This window comes from Monomorium pharaonis, chromosome 4 (genome assembly GCF_013373865.1).
Source record: "Monomorium pharaonis isolate MP-MQ-018 chromosome 4, ASM1337386v2, whole genome shotgun sequence".
Taxonomy (NCBI): domain Eukaryota; kingdom Metazoa; phylum Arthropoda; class Insecta; order Hymenoptera; family Formicidae; genus Monomorium; species Monomorium pharaonis.
The window spans coordinates 26,054,902-26,067,872 of NC_050470.1; the positions used below are offsets into that span (position 1 = coordinate 26,054,902).

Sequence of the window (12,971 nt, forward strand, 5' to 3'; positions counted from 1 at the left end):
ACCTCGATTTTGAATTACGAAAATCGAAGGATTGAATCATCCACGGAGTTACTTATTCAATGTATATGTTCTTAAAACTTATTGTGGAATATATCTATCGTGACACAACGGAACACTTTCTTCTTCGGCAAATGACACTAATCGCGTACATTTAAGATGCACATCATAAAAATACAAGTAGATTTAAATTAATTCATCTGACACGTAAATTGATATGAAAATTTAGACTTGCAGCCTCTTGTAGCTTCGCGTATCTTTCCTGTGCCGCATCAATTTAATAATTTTTTTTTTCTCTTTTTCATAAATACTTACGCGAGTGTTTCAGTACCGAAGCAACGACGAACGGTAGCGGACGGCGTACATTACTTGTGTTCGCGAGCGCATTCATGCGTGAATAATAGTTACCCGTGCGTTCATCTACTGTACAAGCGGCGTTTTCGATGATATGTGCGGCACTTTTCCGCGAAGCTGTATCGCGTGCTACCCGACTACGTGACGTGCGGTGGTAGAATCCCCGAGGACCTTGAACGCGATTCGCGGCAGCTTTCCGATACGTAATTTATTTTCATTCGGTAATTTAATGACAGAGAATTTGATCGCGGGAATACATGTTTTTATGAATCCGTACTCGTATTTATATGACTTTCTATGTGATCTACATATGAGCTTCACTGCGATTTCACAGCAAGACTGGCCTACGATTTTACAATTTGTAAAGTTCGCTTTAAATGTGAAATTTTATCTATCATATAGTTCTCATATAAATAACGCAAGCTTAATCTCAGCTCTAAGTTTCATATATAAAACAAATTAAATTTAGTATCACGGTAACTATAGTACTGAAAATAAAATACGAATGTTTTCGTAGTCTATTTTATACACGAGTTTTCATCCCCGAAATCGAATCGTCTATCCTCGGAGGAAATAGCAAAAGGTCTCTCATTCCACGAGGATGCTAACGCACCCCATGGTGGACGAGGAGCATGGCCAGGATTTCGAATTCACATCGTGTACTCGCGCTTCCCTCCCGCGACTTTCGAATCTCGCTTCGACGTGTTCGCATTCCCGGGGCCAATGAGGAGAGATCGGGCACGTTAGCCGCGGCGAGGAGGAAGAAAAAGGAAGCACCACGCCCAAGGTACGTGGCAGGAACGCAGACGGGCGTATTGGTGCCCACGTCCCTACGTATACATCAGCGCGAGCGAGCGAGCGAGCGAGCGAGTGAACGAGCGAAAGCGTGTGCCCATGTACTTCGCGTGTGCAAGTACTCCCTGCTCCCTTCCCCTTTCCCGTCCTTCTACTCCCCTCTGGCCCCCCTCGCGTATCACGTGTACACCGGCGGCACGAACGCTACCACGTCCTCAAATTGAGGCCCCGGAGAAAAAGAGATGCGTGGCCTCACCTCGATCCTCGCTGCTCCTCCCGCCCTCCCCTTCCCCCCGACCCCCTTTTCCCTGCCACTCTTTCTCTCTTGCTCGTCTGAGGCTAAAGGAAAAGAGGAAGAAGAGGAAGAGGAGGAGGAGGAGGGAGGAGGAGGAGGAGGAGAATGGGGAGAGAGCCGGTGGGGAAATACGAGGGGAGATCGCCGGGGGGACGACGAGGCTGTCGTGGTATAAGGAAGAGAGGGGACGAGGAAAGAGAAGAAGATGGAAGAGACTGAAGGCTAAGGCGCCATGTTGGTGGCGATGACAAGAAAGCCAACGCGCGACGGTAGCAGGGCCAAGAGTGCAGAGGCAGAGGCGCTTGGTCGAACGCCTTGATTGGACGATTACGGATTATGCACGGTGCCTGCTGAAGAGCTGTACCGATCGCGCGCGGCGAAACATTCTTCGTTACGTGGCGCGGAGATGCTGAGTGTTTGACAAAAGGTAGAAGTCATCCTTCCCATTTTCAGAAAGAAAATGTACGGTAGTACCCGAGGCAAAATTCAATTGCTTCATCAACTTTGCTGCAAGGCTTTTGTAGTCACTCAAGAAAAGAAAAGTCCCAAGCTTTTGTTGCTGTACAACTTTCTAATGTGATCGTTCACAATGGATACATTCTAAATTGATATATGCTAAAGTTCCATTTTTATTCGACCAAAAAGCTAAATAATAAATTTCCTATATACTGATAAGCATGTAGAAAATATAATAATAGATAATCCCCTGAGGTTTCGTAATTTAATTTTGCACCCTCTCCCCCCCCGACCGCGGCTACTGTTGATTTCGAACAACCGTGTTTAGTAAACAACCAGCCGCCGACTGCTCATCAGGTTGCATCGCGAGCCCGATTCACTCGCTCACTCGAGGGGGAGAACAACTCCCGCGGTGCTCCGTCTAATGAAATTATCCGGTCCGGGACCCCCTGCAACGACATCAACCAGCTACGACAGCCAGTTATCCCATGATTACGCGATACGCCGTTACGCGCTACGCCACGACGATTGTGCACACTTCTTCGAGGGGTGGAGGAACGCACAAAGAGCAACCGCGAAAATTGCTCGATCGTCTCTCGCATCAGCCAATGAAACGCATAATTTTGTGTGAAGGAACGTGTAATCCTGTCAGACCGCACACACAAATCGACAATAACGTAGAAACGACCTAACTGTACAATAATTCTTAATTCGATTCTTAATCAACTGTCGATCCGAGTTTGCATGTTTGAATTGTCCCTCGCGAAATCGTCCTAATTAAGTTGCGGACCCGGGCTCGTCAGTAAATCGTCATCTCTCCCGAGAAATCTATAACGGACAAGTACGAAGCCAATTAACTTCTCGCCGATTATGTAGCTCGAGCTTCCTAATAAATCGTTAATTGGAAACCGCGCGACGGATAATTGGCGAAAAATCTTTCTCGCCGACGAGCGGATAAAGCCCCGCCTGCCCGTGGAAAGCTCGCGCAAAACTCGCGCGATCGCCGGGAGAAAATTTATGGCCGCCTCGTTAGTCCGGAAACTTGTCTCTTTCGTTCTCTTTCCCTCCCTCGGTACACTGGACACTGCCGGCAACCCTATCCCCGATGTCCAGGGCGTGGCGAATCGGTGATTTAGTAAAGTCATTTGTGCCGATAATGCTGACAGATGCTGTTTATCGGGGCTCCCGTTACCGCGGACCGAGGACGCAACTGGATCTCCCCGTCCAACGCGGAAAGTAAAAAAGATGGTCGTGTCATTTCGATAAAATTCATAATTCTAATCACGACGCGAGAGCCTCATAATTAGCGAGGCAAGCCTCGTGTGCGATGCGTTGTTCGCACGGAATTCACTCGTTTACGCGATTTCAAAAGGTCTTCCCGACGGTGTTTCCTGATAATTCATATCAGAATAAAAAACCTGTTTTGCTCGGAGAAATATATAGCCGGGCATTTTTTATCATTTGGTGCAAACGTTTTAGTACGATATTGTATCGACTACAACTCAAATAAGTTCTAAGTAAAGATATATACAAAGAGAAAATTTCTATAACATGGGATATGTCATAATGGTTTTTTCTCTCTAAATATTGTAATAAATATTCGAGCGGTTGAATCTTTCAGATATATCTTGTCAGATTAAAACGTCATTTATATAGAGGAAGGTTACCAATACTGACATACTTTTTGGTATTTCTTAAATAAAGGCTGAAAATAAAACTTTGGAAACATAAATGTAAACTGGAAAGAGTCTCCTATCAGACGGTATAGCAGTTTTTATAATATTGTTCTATATTTTGTACAATAATTAATATTTTTGCAACATGATCAAAAAAAAAAAAAAAAAAATAAACCTCGGAGAAATTGAATCCTAAAACTAGCATAGTATTCTACATTTTAATTTTTTTCCCTTTAACATCAGTCATTTGTAGAAAATATTTATTTACAAATGAATGTATATGAAAATTTCTATAAGCCTTTCATTTTGATGTAAAACACTTTTTATCGATTATAAATACGTTATGCTGTTCTACAAAATGCAACATGTAGTACAACTGTATATAAAAGTTAAAATAGATTACATATTTTTTTAGTAGTATTTTATATAATAAAAAGCCACAAATGCATGAACCATGAGTTTTCATTTGTTTAATTATCTAAGTTCTAAATAGATGATGTTATTAGTAGTAGTATTAATATAGTGCAATGTTTAATTTCTGAGAAATAAGGGAACGCCGTTAGGAAGTTTATAGCATTGGTGATCTTCCTCTATACAGCCAAGATTAATAATTAAATAAAAAATTATTTCTCCAGTAATCTTCAATAATTCCACGTTAAAATAAACGACGCCATTCTAATGGGCGAAGTAAGTTTAAATAACTGAAGTGCGCAAACTCCTGTGCCCTCCATGTTTGCCACAGCGAGATATTGTATTGTGCTCACATTTATCGCAATTTGTTTACGCCAACCTGTCACGAGTAGCGCGAGATAAGAGCTACTTATCGTTACACGACTACGTCGTGGGAAGCTTGCGCTTTAGTCCGCTAATCTTAATGTCGATAGAACTTGCCTGCGTTTGCGTGAGTCCGAGGCTGGCCGCGAGCTCCGCTCTTTCCGGTAGCGCAAGGTACTGCGTTCTCTGAAACCGCCTGTTGAGCTGCTGCAATTGCAGGCTGCTGTAAATCGTCCTCGGTTTTCTCATCTTCTTTCCCTTGCCGTTCCTGAGGGAACCGCCACCGCCGCCGCCGAGCTCGTCGACGAGGCTTCCGCCTTTATCACCCAATGGCGAGAGGTCTGCGAACATGCACCACCCTAACATCAACTTTCAGAATCCTCATCACTACTCACGTACAAACTAAAAATAAAATTAAACTAAAACCTGACTCGTAATTTTGAAAATGTATAGCAATATTGTGACAACAATGGAAATAATTGAACTTTTGATTATAAATTTGCGATTGACATGGACATTTCAAGGAGGTACCGTATAGTGCGAGAAATAGAGCAAGATAGACAAATGATAAAAATATAAAAAGAAATTTTATATAGGTGACCTTTAATATAGAGCCCCACAATGTAATCTTGCTATAATATATGATTAGAGAATTAGGGAAATCTCAATGTAACACAATTTTATAAAGATTTATCAAACAAAACATACAAACGAAAATTATAGGCTTTAAAAAAAAAAGCGGAACACCGAAATTTAAAACGCTGTTTGTTGTACTAGTTCCTAATTCCGTAACCATTTTGCATATAATACGGTATTTCTCACGAAACTAACAACTGTGTTATATGGCGATTATTTGTACGTAAGTCTTCTCAAAGGAAATTTGAATAGTTATAATTAAAAAATAATTAAAATTTTGCAATTAACATTTGGATAATATTTTAATATTGTGTAATTAAGAATTGTACTTATTTATATCTCATAAATATATATACGAGAAAAGTTAATGCAAATAGAAAGGAAGAAAACATTTCAAGCAAAGAAAAGGATTGCCATTTCAGCAGTTTTTCTTTAAAGATGTTTTTTACATTTTTCTTTCTCGCGATAAAGCGCTGCACATTACACGGTTAATTATAAGTTATTTTCCGATCGAACGATTCCGGAGATCACGTAAAATATAAAACCCGCTTAAGTATTCAAGAAGTCTTATCGAATCAAAATTAACGGAAATGACGCGTCGTTTCTTCGAAAAGGAGAGAAAGGGAAACAATAGCACAAACACATTCGGAATATTTTATTCGACAAGCCGCGCGTAATTATCTGATAAAATAAATGCATTATTCAATTCACATATAACATATTGTGATAATTAGCACAACGTAGAGAATGCATGCTCTTGTTGTATGTCGAAAGGGAGCGAGCGAGAGAGAGAGAGAGAGAGAGAGAGAGAGAGAGAGAGAGGGAAGAAAGCCCTATAGCGAGTTAACGGCGCGGTAATTAATTACGGAGCCATATATCAATCTTAAAGCGATGCAATGAAGTAGCGTAGAGCTCGATAGAGGTGCGCATCGTGCCAGCGCCCGCGCCGCTGCCTATCTCGCGCGGAATCTGTTTCATTATTTTTATATCGCGATTACGATGTTGCGTGTTTTCATCGGGGAGAGACGCGGGCGGCCTTCCCGGGAGAGAAGAGGGCCACGGACACTTCTTTGCGCGCTACGGCGATAGACGCGCGTTTGTCGTCCCTGGGAGAGTGAGAGAAGGAAGTCACCGAAAATTAAACAAACAAAATACTGAGATGCCCTCAAACTAACAATGCGACGGCGACGCGTCGACCTGAGAACGCGCGCGAGGAGAACTTCCTCTTCCTCTCTCCTCATTCCCGTGACAATTAGCATGACTATTAATTAGCGTAATTTGCGCCGGACTTACTCGCGCGGATGTGATTCTTCGTTATTTATGCTTGTAGGAGCACATGATTGTCGGATAGGATCGACAAGTCGCGGATCGAGGGAAAGTCAACGGGGAGGCTTTGGTCGCGCGTAAAACAGACAATAATGATCCCTTATGAACTTTCCGCGAAGTTAGGTCGCGCCACGATGATGCAATCGCGTGTTTGCGTTTGTGTTTATCTTCCGCGTGCAATTTCGAGGCGATACTGGGCGTGTGTGTGTCCGAGATCTATGTAGACACGCTCAACTTTTTCGCGTTATGATTCAACTCTTTAAGAGTAGATTACTAATACTTTAATCATGGCATTTACTTTTCGTTTCTGATAACCAGAAGTTAACTTAAACACTTGTAACCTCTCTTTACACAATGCACAGCTATAACTGTAGGTGTAATGTGATATTTACTTCAGTCATTTATAAAATTCGTCGTTTCATTAGAATAACGAGTACGGTTAACATTAACACTTTAAATATATCGCATGAAAAAATAAGAAATTTATACGCTCTATAAAATTCATATTTCTCGATTAATCTCAACCCTTCTGCTATCACGGTGCAACGGTTAACACCATTGCGCGGTATATCGACGCGCAACATAGCGCGTAATAAATTTTATAGAGGCGTTAGCCACGATTACGAGCTCCCGTTGTTAATTACAGCCGATTAAGGCGACACGATGTCGACTAGGTGGGGTAAAAACTCCGTGCGCGCGCGCGCGCGCGTAAAGAGAGGAAGGTACTGTTTTATGGATACACTGCAAAGCATATCCTCTTTATATATAAAGGACATGTATATTTTATAACGGAATATACAATATTAGAACGGATTTCTTACGTGTCCATTTTACTTAAGCGTGACTGGCGCAATTCTTAATGTGACATTTTATCTATGTATGACAATGTCTTTTATATAAATAGGACTGAAAATAATTATTATAGAATAGACGTTAAACCGGACATTATAAAGGATGTGGTCCGAACATTATAAAGGATGTGGTCCGTCATGTATATTAAAGCGGACGAAATAAACAAAACTATTCTGGCAACGCAATATGGCGCGAGCGGTAGCGATAGCTTTGTCGTTCACTGTTACAACAGTCTGTTAGCTTGTCTGCTTTGACGGCCGTTCTCTTCGCAGTTGTGATGAGTGTTTTTGTTGCTAATTGTTGGTGCTAGTTGTGGGTGTCGATCGGCGCGGTGGCCGTCGCGGTGGGTATGCGGCATGTGATTGCGAATTTGGGTTGCTTCCCGAGGATGGTGACGCGGGTGTGTGCTCCTCTTGCGGGCATTATTCGCCTTTACATGAGCGTGTGAGAAAAGAAGCACACGTTTGCGTTGTCATCCGCGGGAGACAACTCAAATTCGTCGCGATCGCATGCCGTGCATTTGCCGCGGTGGTTGCCTCGTCGATCAGTGCCCGTGTTGGCACCAACGGTTAGCAATAGAGATGTTTATTGCAACTGAGAGGAGGGCAGCCGTTAGGGCGGACATTAGTCCGTTCTATTTATGAAGGACATTAAAGACAATGTCCTGCATATATAATTCCGTTTTAATTTCACACTTATCTAAAGTGGAAAAAAAGTCATTTTTTTCCATTATAGTTTCGCGGAATTTAGAGCGGATGTGTTTTGCAGTGTACACTTTTCTCTCGCGCCGTTCCGCGGGAGCTCCACGTCGCGAGGGGATAGGGATAGAGAAAGACTAGGGTTGTGTGGTTTTTAACGCCGAGGCGTATGCAAAACGCACGGCAGCGGCAGAAACTGCCCGCAAAGTGGCACTTTGCGGCGGTGCGGTGCGCGCGTATTCAACCGCCTCGCATCGCTGAAGGTTCTTTTTAGAGTCGCCATAATCAAACCCAGCCGAACGTATGATAATAAGCCCACCGAGCGATTAATGCGACGTTGATAATCACACGGTAGGCGCGCGGCTCTCAATCCAAAGAACTCGAAATTACAAGGTGTCCGTCTCTGCCCTAGGCTGGATTTAACGCAGCCTGTCTAACATTGTCGCTGAGCCGACATCTTGTATTTCCACATCGCTACCACACTGCGCGCGCGGGGCCGCGATGAAAAAGCTTCCCGGTTTTTCTTTCTCTTTTCTTTTTTTTGTTGTAGCTCAGGTGGAATGAAAACATTCCTCTCATTCGGCCGGAGGCTGCGATTATGAAATTCGTAGCTATTCGAAAGATTCGGAGTTGAAATTCTGCATAACTCGTAATTTCTAAGTAAACCGTTCTATTACGCGTAACTTACGTTTTTCTAGTCGCAAGTGTCCGTTGTGTAACCGAAAGTAAAAATAAATACGTTTCACAAATACTTTATTATCAATTAAAGTTTATCTACAATGTTTTCGTATTACTATTAATAATTATTCGAATATCTGCAGAATTAATTAAACGTAAAAGCTATTTACAAACTTGTGAATTATTTTATTATATTTATTCACTTATAAATCTAGACATTTACACCGTTACTTCAAGAATTCGAATCTGAAGATTATAAAAACAAATATAGCCGTGAGTATCTTTAGGGGAACCTCTCTGGGGGAAAAAAAAAAGATTTCTGTACAAATCCGAGCGTTTCATTTAAGCATGGGTCGACGGAGTTCGAAAAAGGCCGGGTCGGCGTACTCTTTCGGGTCGGTGTATCTACCTAATCCTTGTGAAAACAACCATTTAATACCTAATCCATCACTCGGACCCGGGGCACGCATTGTCTTTCGACCGTTCCGGATTAAGTTGGTGGACGGTGGTGGTGGTCGGACGTCAGGTGACTGATGCGAGATACCGTGGGGGTTCCCCCTTTCTCTCTCACCCGTCTGTGATACGAGAGAAGTCCCCGCTAATTGGATTCCAGCTTCAGCCACGTTCCAGCTACGTTCGAAAGGGAAGAAGGACAACGGGCGTGACGCGGACGCGCGGACAAGCCGGTTAATGGCCGGTTCATTTGTCGCGACGATAAGATTGGTCGGAGAGGTGCCGCAAAGGCGCCGCGTACACTCGCCGCGGATCTCGACGAGCGTACGTACGCGCGGACAACCCCTCCTTTAACGCTCTCGCGAACTGATCCTCGTATAATCCTCGGACAGCTTCATTAGCAGTTGGTCGAACTGCAGTCTAAGAGCGTTTAACCTCGCGAACAACCGCGATAATCGCGGCGTCGCCGCCGAAGCTACACCTACGAGCCGACTTCCAAGGAAACGCTGGGTAATTGCGCCGACGTCACAATCGTGAATTTATGCTGATTGCAGGCAAGTGCAACGAGAGTATCTTTGTCGAGGGCACGTGTGCACGATGAACAATTACCGTCGGCATTCCGTACATTTCGGATAAGTGATACCGATTGTCTTATCGGCGATACCGTTTATTAATGTACCGCTTCGGTCTTATGGACCTTGTGCAAGTTTATTTCAGACGATGCAGCGATCAAAAGATTGATCTCGCATCGGGAGCGTCGAGTTGTAAACGCGGGCGATTTTGCTATAAATCACTTTTATGTAGGGTACATTCTGTAATAGTTTATTCACCGCGCGCGTGAAAGGTATAATGATATTTTATTAGCTAAACACTTGCGCAATGTGTGACAGTTCGCTGAACTCTCTGTATCTCGAGCTTGTATTATCCTCATTTGTTTATCGCTGCAAGTAATGCACAAATAGTGCCTAATGATTTTTTAAAGTGACATTTATTGATTTTGTACTTTTATGAATTATTTTCAAGTGACAAATTAATTTGTGTTATTAGAAATATTTTAAAGAAGGCGCGATATTTAAAGTTTGCATTAATTTTTGACTTAATTAACATCAACAACATTATTGTTATCGTCATTATCCTTCCAGCTAATTTAATAGAGAATTTTCAATTTTTCTTGTTCAATTTCATACAGTTGAATCGGTTATTTGAAAAACAACATAAATCAATTTTGTTGAACTGATTATGCGATTCAAAGTCAACAAATAGCGAGGTAGATGCGCAATTTTTTTCAAATTCTCAATTTCAAGTTATTTCTTTTTCAAATGACCGATTCAGTTATACGCCAGATTGTAATGTTAAATACGAGCGATGCTCCGAATTGATTGCGCGCAAACGCACATTTATTACAATGGGTATTGTAAGTCTCGCAATTACCGCGTCACTGTTATTTTAATCGGATAATCGAAATCGTTCCGAAATAATCGCAAGTTAACTTTGCGCCTCGTGCTCGCCAGGACAAATGGCGGAATCGCTCTGAACGGAATATACAAACAGTGGCGTGCTCGTTAGCAATTAGACAGATCGTAATTGTGATTTCATACTTTCCATCGATTAATTAAATCATGAATGTGAGTGCTGCAATCTTTATGATATCAACTTTTACATTACGCACTCATTTGCCTATATACTCGCCTCGGCCTAGCAATGTCTCTCAGAAGTGGTAAAAGTTGCGGCGAATACTTGCAACGTACATATTTCCGAGATATCCCTGCCTTCTCTATCAGAACCCCGAGGAAACTTTTCCGCAAAAATACTGAAGTTACGTCAACCCTTCGATGAAGTTTCCACGATGCAGCTCGTGCAGCAGATCGAGGATATGCAATTCGCTGCTGTACGATTTATGAAAAGTGAGCCGTGCGTAAGTTGCGGGGGAGGAAAATGACCGGGCAATTTAAGGGCGAAACGACGCAAGTTTCCGCGCGCGTGTCGCGACCCTCCATGCGTGAGAATTCAACCCCCTGGACGAACGATCGGTCGGCGCCGATCGGCTCCTTCTTGCTCGCGAGGAAAAAGAAAAAAAAAAGCACCGCGCCCGCGGTGGCACGCGGATTCCAGCTCCCGGCGGAAAAGTTTGACCTCCCGCGGCGAACCCTTTTCCCGGGCTTTCAGAGATCACCGGTAATTTTCATGAGAGGCCCCCCGCGAAAATTGCCCGCGCGCTCGAAGCGAGGGTCGCGTACGTCCCGCGGGGGAATTACGCCGGGACTTCCCCGGGAGAGGATTGCCACATGCCGGCGACGGCCGACGCGCGGCGTGTCGTTACGAATTTATGGGGCCGCGCGTGGTTCGAGGATAGCGAACTGTCGCCGGCTATTTGGTCGTCGGCTTCTGCTCCCGCGAACGTTTGCGTTTGCCTAAGCGACGGCAACCGAGTTGCTCTGCTTTACGCACGCCCAAACCCACACACATATATACACACACACACACATCGCGCGGCCGTCCGATAAATTATTCGCCGAATGTTGCCACGACTTCGGAATATTTCCAGGCGGCACACTACGGATTATATTTGAAAATGCGATCGACCAAGAAACCAACGCGAATGTCGCTGCATGGAGCCTCGTGGCATGCGGACTTCTACGAGCGAAATAAGTTATCTCGATCACGCGATTTCGCGATGCGGAATATGTGTATATAGTCGCAATGTGTTTAGACCCTACGAGAGAGAGAGAGAGAGAGAGAGAGAGCGCGAGAGAGAGGGGGGGGGGCAGAGCTGCGCTAGAGATATTCAAACAAACAAATAAAATGACATTTTCCACGGAAGAACAAGACAGCTGATGCGTGTAAACCACTGTTATGTCTATGTAAACAATTTACGCTGAATGAGCATTCGTTGTTTGTTATGATTTCTTTGCTATGTTTTCTTCATCGTGCGTACAAATCTCAATTATTCCGAGATAAATAGCTTCTTTTCGAAATCCAACGATAATGTTGAAAAGAATTCAAGGAGGCATTCTAAAGTTGGTTATCACGGCATCGTGCAAGTGCTCCGAGCGATTCCGCGATCCACGACGAACCGGGCGAATCCCCTCGATAATGATCGTAATTAGCTGACTCGCCGATTTCGCGCGTAAAACAAAAGTCGCGATTGCATCGTGCTAATGCGATTCTGGGCGGTAAAAAACATGAGAAAAGAAGCGAAGAGTGATCTTCGCGGGAGAAAACTTCCACGAGCAAGAGAGAGTTTCTCCCGAAGGGAGAAGTCACAACTGCTCCCGTTTGATCCCTTTTTGCCTCATTCGTTAGGCGCTCTGCGAGAGTTTTTTTGTACCTCTTCCAGGGGATTCCCATATATTTCTTATTCCGTTTCGTGGCATTGTACCGCTGGCATAGATAGAATGTTGACCGGCTACTACCTGCTACTCTAGATTCTTGGGATACGTTTAGAAACAAGAAAGAGAAAGTTGGGGGTATTTATTTTGAGCTGTGCAGATACCTTTATTTGTCCCACAACTTGTACCACGTCCCATATCTTAAGGCTTTCTTTTTCAATTTCCCTTTTTAAGTTCTCTCCACGGCTCTTTTATCTTTACAATGGAAAAAGACTATAAGAAATTTATAATGTATAATCTCCGCACCGTAAAATTTCCTACAGGAAAAAAGTTGCGCGCGGTACGAGTAACTAATTCGACGAACTCGGCAGGAAGTGACCGTAAATAAAAGAATCGAGCGGGGTGAATCGAGCAGTAAACACACCGTCCGTTCTCTTTTTCACCTCCGTGTAAAACGGCCGTCCGATTGTGCCTCTATATCGCGAGGAAGGACACATAAGTGAGCGCGCACCGGCATTATTTGTCGTCGCGCGGAAATTTATTTCGCGCGGACGATGAAGACGTTCCGAGTCGGGACGGCAATAAAAGTCCTGCGGCCGCGAATGTAAAAAAAAGTCGTAATAATAAAGTGCTGTCCGCGACGGCGCGGGGA

The 12,971-nt window shown here is 43.7% G+C and overlaps 1 protein-coding gene and 1 long non-coding RNA gene across 6 annotated transcripts in view; one reads left to right on the forward strand and one right to left on the reverse strand.

Annotated features, from left to right (window-relative positions):
- Positions 1–12,971, forward strand: part of LOC105831524 — a 221,029-nt gene that overhangs the window by 178,390 nt on the left and 29,668 nt on the right. The gene's annotated exons all lie outside the window — the stretch shown is intronic.
- LOC105837227 (homeotic protein distal-less) overlaps positions 1–12,971 on the reverse strand; it is an 85,724-nt gene that overhangs the window by 70,183 nt on the left and 2,570 nt on the right. For 3 of the 5 annotated variants that reach the window (XM_028189098.2, XM_012681811.3, XM_028189099.2), the window contains exon 2: positions 4,465–4,706. In XM_028189098.2, coding sequence (XP_028044899.2) covers positions 4,465–4,706 — 242 coding nt within the window. The remainder of the gene's footprint in view (positions 1–4,464; positions 4,707–12,971) is intronic. The other 2 variants (XM_028189101.2, XM_028189100.2) reach the window with 1 other exon arrangement.